This window comes from Sesamum indicum, linkage group LG8 (genome assembly GCF_000512975.1).
Source record: "Sesamum indicum cultivar Zhongzhi No. 13 linkage group LG8, S_indicum_v1.0, whole genome shotgun sequence".
Lineage (NCBI taxonomy): Eukaryota > Viridiplantae > Streptophyta > Magnoliopsida > Lamiales > Pedaliaceae > Sesamum > Sesamum indicum.
The window spans coordinates 17,858,561-17,865,926 of NC_026152.1; the positions used below are offsets into that span (position 1 = coordinate 17,858,561).

The following is a 7,366-nucleotide window of genomic DNA, read 5'->3' on the forward strand; positions in this document are numbered from 1 at the left end:
TCTCTCTCTCTCTGTGAAAAGGTCAATTCATCAGAAAGTAGGGGCGAAATGCCCAAAAGGTGCAGATTTCCTAAATTTATACAATAATTTCTGGTTAATTGCATTTTACCCCTCTTAAAAATATTAATAAGCATAAAGTTTTTTTGAAAAAAAAATAAATTACCACAAGTTTTTATAAGATTTAACATAATTACAAACACCCACATTATTTAAAAAATTATGAATACCTTAATATTTAATAACATTTGTAATGATTTTACGCACGATCAAAATATGTGCAACTACGGCTTTTAGTTGTAACTAATGACTAATAGTCATTGTATAGTCATGGTTAATACTAATCACAATGATTTTTTTATATTTAATCATAATAATTAGTCATAATAAAAAGGCATATTTCTTTTAGTGCTAATATCCAAATTACTATTGAGGTTGGACGGACCCAAATCTCATCAAATTTATTGAACTGTGTGCACTATAAGAAAATAGGTTGATAGCAACAAAAAAAAATTAATGTCGAAATAATTAGCAAATAAAATTCTTGTTGCTAAATTATATTATTTAATACAATAATTTACTTGCTAATATTTAGCAACGAAAATTTACTTTTATTTAGCATTGAATTGTTTACAATATATATTAAATAGTATAGATTAGCAACGAAATATTTACTTGCTAATTAACTCGACACTAACTTTACCATCGATTTTTTTTTCGTAATTATTGAACTATTTTCTTGTAATGGTGTGTGTGCAGACAAATGAATGGCCTTAGATATTGTATGTAAGTCATATGCAATTTTAAGTTAAATTAATCAAAAAATGATTAAAATTATAGAATTTAATTAATAAAATTAATTTGGACAAAACAAAAAATTGTCAATACCTAAATTACAATACTAAAATTATAAAAATTACAATTTTCCCTATAAATCAGGAGCTTTGTTCATAAAAATCCACAACAGAAGTTGCTGTCGGAGTTTGATCGTCCCATGCACCATGCACAGATGCAGCCTCCCTGGTGGCTTTCATGGGCCGCCGCCTGTTGAGGAGGAAAAGGTAAGTCTTCACTGACGAATTTTGATCTGGCCCGATATTTCCTTGCCCAGGTACCTGTCTCATTCTCGATTCTCACCATCGGTCTAGTGCAACAAGAAAAGCTCGTGACGAAGAGGTTTGTGTTTAATAAGTTGCCGCCGCCATTTCCATGTCTGAATCAACTGCGAAAGATCCGAGTCGAGTGGAAGTCGTGTCAGCTAAGCTTGCATCTGGAAACACTTCACAGAAGGGGGGGACCCAAGAAACCCTTCTGCCGCATGGTTTGTTGTGAACCTAATTAAGGACGAAAATGAGTCCGACGTACAGGCATGCCTCTGGAACATGTTTTCGGCAACTGTATACTTGAACAGTTCTTCCTTCCTAGTACTGCCCACGACGGCGAAGCTCCTGAATTGTACGACCCAGTGTATAGACTGAGGAGCGGGACAAGAGCAATAAACGAAGAATACGGAAAATGAGGATATACAGTTATCTGATGGAGATAAGTAAATCGTTTGATCAGGTCGGAAAGGGAGAACTAGAGTCGTTTGGTTTGAATAGTTCGTGTAGGTTTCCGTTGTATGAAGTGGATTGATTACTGGGGGGTGGGGCTGGGGGTGTGCCCCCCGACAGCTACCCGTACAAGAATGTGACGTTTCTTATGGGTACCAGAGATGGAGAAGGGATAGGTGTTGTAATTTTAATTAATACATGAACAATTGATATATAGATCAACAAAAATATTTGGGTTCAATTTTAAAAATAAAATTCTGATTTTATTACTAAAGTTTCAGAATTTTTTAAAGATTAAATTTGAATTTTTAACGGATATATATATATATATAGTAAATTATTAAAAGCAAAAAGTAGTTGACAATTATAATTAACGGATATGATAACATGGTATACTCGAGCTGAATGGATTATTAATTTTGCCAACTCAAAATCTTTACCTTCCAAATATTTAACTTCAATCCTAACAGGACTCGAACTAGGGAGCCTCTCCAAGAAACAAAAACATCCTCATACATTTGCCGGCAATAATACTTCTATGGATACATGTAAAGACCACTTAGAGAGCTTGCCTGAGAATCCCTTTTCTCTTCTTCTTCTTCTTGGTCTTCTTCGTCGTCATGTTTCTTGCTGCAGCCAGCCTTATGGGTCACCGGAAGTGTCTCCACATGCTGCCTATTTTCTTGACTCTCTGGTAGTATCTGATTCGCATTCTTTGATTCTTTACTTTTCCCCCACAATACTATGTATAGTCCACACACGATCAAGATGGCTCCAAATATCCTGTCAAAGAATGCAATGCTGACATTTAATCAACAAATCTTAGACATCTAATGTAAAAAGATCACAAGAATTTCTTGTTACTGCAATTTTGAGTGATGAAAGAGAGAGACATTCCCAGGTGTAGCTTCTCATCCAAGAACAGGATTCCTACAATTGCCACGATCACAAGCAGAAGGGGGTTGAATATGGAAACAAAGAGTGGTCCTCTCATTCTCACACACCATGCAACTAAGGTAAACATCAATCCAGAGCCCAAAACTCCCTGTAGAAAGAATGTCGGACCATCTTAATTAAGCGAATGTTCACGAGTATTGAACAGAATACTAGTTTGTTAAAACAAGTACCGCAACAAGTGCAGCAAGAAGTCTAATATTCCACCCCAGAATCCACTGGCTCCGGTCCCTCTCTACGCAAATTGCATATATAACACTCTGGATTGAGCCCCAGAATGTCATCATACCAGTGAGAGAGTAAGGGCACGGATACTTTTCTGCAGCCTTAGCCTGCTCCATACAATAGAGCCAAGAAAATTGACAAAGATATGTTTAACCGAGAATGTTGTAAAATTCAAATCATACGTCCAAAAAAGGCACAAAAACGAGGCAATGTTCCGTGATTACCAGCTAACCTGAATGATCAACCAGAGTGAATAGGTGAGACAAGTGACCAGGGACAAGAGTAAACCAACAACAAGATTAGGGTGATTCTGAGTTTGTGCTTGTCCACGAGACGATGTCATTTTTAACAGGTTAATTCCTGTTTTGCCGATGTGCAATTCCGGGCCCTTGTAAAATGTGAACACCATTGCTCCACCTATGCCTAATAAGGTCCCAAACACCTTTGCTTTACCTGCTATTGTATTCCATCCCAGCTTCTCTAACCTGAAATATTGTGCACACGAGACATATTGAATATTAGTACAGATTCACATTAGACAATGGAAATGGGATATAATCGGTTAATAATTACCTCAAGCTAATGGCTATAATGAATGTGATAGCTGGAATGAGATTGGTCATGGCAGAGATGAAAGTAGCAGAAGTGAGAACAAGACTTTTCAAGTATAGATTTTGCCCCAGTGATCCCCTGCATTCATGAATTTCCACAACCATATTCACATCAAGATTTGTCTAATAAATTGTCTGCGTTTCGACATTCAAAGCTCAAGCATGTGAATGATATATGAGGTTCCAAACACTAACAGTTTGTACAGACAGCAAGAGACTGAAAAACTCACCCGAATAAGCCACAAAGAAATCCATACAAGGCTACCGTCCATGTCAACTTTGGCCTCTTTTTCCTGAACGGAATCAAGCAAAAAAACAAGAGACATAATTCAGAGTAGGAAGAAAACTTGGTAAAGTAAATCTTTGTTATTTCACCCATATATATTACTTTATTCAATATTAATATCCATGAAACCCCAAAATCAAATAACATATGTTTCTAAAAGCATACTAAAATTGCAATAGAAAATCCCAACTGCTATTTCTGGACCCAGAAAATGCTTCGCATTAAATAACTGTATTCCCACAAGAAATGTATAAGTTATATAAATCCTTTAAACATTAATTTCCATGCATGAGAACACAATAATACGACGAAAGAATTAAACCGAAACTAATGTCTGACCTATACATTCATAAATGAAGTAATAATCCCACACTCCATCCACTTGAACCAACATTACCCAAGCAATATATTCTCTGATAATTGCGAATCACGAATTATTCAAAAATGCATTGTGAATTAAAAAGAAAAAAAGAAAACCAAGAATTTCAAGAACCGACCTTTCTACAACAATTGCGACCGGAATAATGCAAGCAGCACCAAAGATCAATCTGTAGGCGACTAAAACGGAGAGGGTCATGCCGTCGTTGGCAGCCAATTTATAGCCGATATTGACGAGGGATAATAGGGTCTGAACCAAGACCATGATTAGGGTAGGCTTCAACCCATGAATGGTGCTGCACATCTTCTCCCACGACGCCATATCTTCCTTGAGAATCTCTCTTGAAAACCCTACGTACGTAGACAGCAATGTGTATGTATGGTGTGTGAGAGGAAACGCTAAGAGTTAAAGAGAGAGCTGGAGAGGCGATGCATGCAAGTATCTCCAGTTGTGGTTATATGTCAGCCGAGTGGGTGGCCACCCAACTCCGTTGCCAATTAACACGTAACTAGCTCACTTATTGCTCCTTTTTTTTCTTCACCTAATTTCAAAATATTTGATTTTCAGAAACCTCTTCCACTCATATATATATACCCTTTGATTGGAACAATAATTATTTAAAATTCAATATTATTTATAGGGAAAAGTATTATTTTAGTTTGTTAAGTATGCCTAATTTTAATTTTAGTCCGATAACTATGTCCATTTTCGTTTAGATCCAATAACTTACGAAATTGCTTACTTTTAGTATTCTGGCAGATTTTCGAACAATTTCACCCATATGAGTGCATATGAACTAAAACTGTCTTTCAAAAGAATCTGCCAGAGGACTAAAAGTAAACAATTTCATAAGTTACTGGACCTAAACAAAAATGGACATAGTTATCGGACTAAAATTAAAATTAAGCATATTTAGCGGACTAAAATAATATTTTCCCTTATTTATATTTTAACAATTACTATAATTAAAATATATTATAATTGAAGAAGTTAAAAATATTTAAAAAACTTAAAAATAATAAGTTATAAAGAGTGAAAGTTGAAAAGAGAGGGGAAGGGGAGGAGTAGAAGAGTGGTAGTGTGGGAAGATTATAAATAAATAAATTAAATATAAAAAAATATGTAATTGGCAGATAAAAAAAATATTAAAACAGCGATTTCACCTAATAATAAGGTATAGATAATAAATATAGATAAGATTGACACCTCATAAGAAAAATTAAAAGAACGAAAGTCAAAAACAAAAATATTAAATTAGCTAGAAAGCTTCGTATTGACTCATTATTGTTTTATTACAGATCTACTACAAATCATTTTATAATTCTAATTTGATTATAAATATTTCATCACGTGCATTAACATTTGAAGATGTTTCGAGATATAAAATTATTTAACCTACAATAAATTTGTGATAAGTCGAGTGGGGCCAAAATCAACTTTCATCTTGATGTTAGTAAATTCTTGAATTTTACTAAGGAATAAAAAATCTATTTGTTGGACTGAAACAAACTTTGAGAGTACTGGATGCAATTTTTTAAACCACATAAAGGGTCTACATATACTTATACTAAATTTTAAGAGAAGGAATTTATTGAGTTAATTACAAAATTAGTCCTATACTAGAACACTTTGCAAGTTTAGCCTCATGCTTTTTGTAAATAGCCAAATTTAGTCCCAAATTGTAGCACCCTCTACTCGCTACATCTAATTATCACTATTTCATTCTTACTTAGTCAGAACTCATTCTATAAGTAATTCTAATTCAACCCGTAAAATAAATTCTAATATATCAATATAATATTATATATCACAAAAGATAATATATACCACCAAAAGTAATATTTACCCTCACTACATGTTCTCGTGTACATAACCTCAAGGAAAATCATACCACAGCTTTTAAACACAAATCCCGACAAAAGACCAGAATATTTACAACCCAACAATCAAAAACTTTGGCTTCAGAAGTCACGGCTGACCCACCTAATAAAGACGACGGCACCGCTCAAAGTCAATGTGGCTAATCAGTGTGACCTATCTCCTGAAAAGAACGTGGCAAGGAATGAGCTGCCTACTCAATAAGTATAGCTGATCAGTTTATATATATACACAGGCAACAATTTCACGTACATGCAGTCACATCGACTAACAGTCATTATCAATAGCAACAACAAATATAAGCAGTAATACCTACTCACAATTATAAATCAATCTATGACATAATATTCAACATTATCGTTTATTAGTTAAGGGCCCCACTTACTCTAATTGGTATACATCAGTCAATGGTTTCGCCGGCCATCATCATATCATATACAGCACAGGATACCCGTTGTGTGATATCCCCACACTCTTTTACTCCAGCTGTGTAGCAATATAGCACAGGACATCACAACAAACATGGTAGCCCCACACCACCCCAGTGTGTAGCTAACAAGCACAGGATATTCCCTGCTGCCTCGGAATATCCCGGTACCCTACGCGCCATGGTACCTAGCTTAATTCACATATTTTTCATATCTCAATATCAATCACATTATACCTAGCTTAATTCACATATTTTTCATATCTCAATATCAATCACATTATCATCAATCATATTTTCATAAATCATTGACTGTGTTTCCAATTAGGTAAGCATCATCTTTTATTTCCATTCACAATCGTCATTCTATTCTTTATAATAATCACTTTCTCAATAACGACTCCCAATTTGATTTCATCAACAATCAATTATATGATTATCACATAATTATATCCCGCATATCCCTACATTACCATTACATATCACATAATAATAATTTCACCAATATGATGGTAATCTAACAAATAATCCACAACTAATTATATAAACAATCAATATACAAAAGCCACACATAATAATATAAAGCCAAGTCCACGTTCGCATTCAATAAAGCAATATATAAAATATATATACAATACTACACATATAGATATATATATAAATCCAATTAGCTATACTTACCGTAAATCTCAAAATACTTCGATTCACGAGGAACTGCTCAACCCTCTACTTTGTCGTCACGTCCTATAACAAAATGTTATACGTATAATCAACATATATATAGAATATCATAAACTCTAAATAACCTATTATATAATGTTCGTACATTTCTATCAATCTTTTAATATTCTATTTATATTAAAGTCCAACCTCCTGCTCCATTTCTTTCAAATAACTACCTTTTCTAAGCTCCTCAAATATATATTTAATTTATCAATAAATCCATAAGAATTCATTTAATCAAACCCCTTATATATCCATAACTATCATTTTTAATAACATTCGTAAATTATATTACCATTGAAACCTCATTTTCCTCTTTAATAACATAATATT

At 33.9% G+C, this 7,366-nt stretch overlaps 1 protein-coding gene across 1 annotated transcript; it reads right to left on the reverse strand.

The window, feature by feature from the left end:
• On the reverse strand, positions 1,944 to 4,526 carry LOC105169177 (WAT1-related protein At1g25270). Its single transcript, XM_011089517.2, has 7 exons — positions 4,124 to 4,526; positions 3,571 to 3,633; positions 3,303 to 3,419; positions 2,962 to 3,214; positions 2,678 to 2,836; positions 2,444 to 2,595; positions 1,944 to 2,333 (listed from the first exon to the last, which is right to left on the reverse strand). Exons 1-7 carry the CDS (start codon positions 4,324 to 4,326, stop codon positions 2,087 to 2,089), a joined length of 1,194 nt encoding a protein of 397 aa, XP_011087819.1. The 5' UTR covers positions 4,327 to 4,526; the 3' UTR covers positions 1,944 to 2,086.

What these genes read in the sequence shown, in the direction of transcription:
- LOC105169177 (XM_011089517.2), bottom strand. Translation starts at nt 4,326, where the DNA reads ATGGCGTCGTGGGAGAAGATGTGCAGCACCATTCATGGGTTGAAGCCT. An exon ending in TTTCTTTGTGGCTTATTCGG is followed by an intron (nt 3,420 to 3,570) that starts GTGAGTTTTTCA and finishes TCATGAATGCAG; the next exon opens with GGGATCACTGGGGCAAAATC. An exon ending in GAGAAGCTACACCTGGGAAT is followed by an intron (nt 2,334 to 2,443) that starts GTCTCTCTCTTT and finishes ATTCTTTGACAG; the next exon opens with GATATTTGGAGCCATCTTGA.